The sequence below is a fragment of the Apaloderma vittatum genome, unplaced genomic scaffold, assembly GCF_000703405.1.
Source record: "Apaloderma vittatum isolate BGI_N311 unplaced genomic scaffold, ASM70340v1 scaffold6683, whole genome shotgun sequence".
Classification (NCBI taxonomy): Eukaryota; Metazoa; Chordata; class Aves; order Trogoniformes; family Trogonidae; genus Apaloderma; species Apaloderma vittatum.
Window position 1 is genome coordinate 1 of NW_009708499.1, and position 254 is coordinate 254.

Here is a 254-nt window from a genome sequence, read left to right on the forward strand (position 1 = left end):
GGCGGGGCTGTGGGTCAGGAAATGGGTTGCGAAGCCTGCGCTGGGGCTGACGGTGGGGATTTGTTGTGTTGCAGGATTTCAAGGTGGGGAACCTCCTGGGGAAGGGCTCCTTCGCCGGGGTCTACAGAGCTGTATCCCTGAAAACCGGTCTGGAAGTGGCCATCAAAATGGTAAGGCAGCCAGCCAAGGCAGTCTTGGCCTCCCGAGAGGGCAAGCTGCGGCAGGGTGGGGTTCTGTGGGGGGGGGGTTACTCT

General features: G+C 61.8%; 1 protein-coding gene across 1 annotated transcript in view; it reads left to right on the forward strand.

The window, feature by feature from the left end:
- Positions 1-74: 74 nt before the first annotated feature.
- The window catches only part of PLK4 (polo-like kinase 4), a gene marked incomplete at its 5' end in the record, with an annotated part of 15,920 nt that continues 15,740 nt past the window's right edge, over positions 75-254 (forward strand). The window contains one exon of the mRNA XM_009866574.1: positions 75-170. Within this exon, the coding sequence (XP_009864876.1) occupies positions 75-170 (96 nt within the window). The remainder of the gene's footprint in view (positions 171-254) is intronic.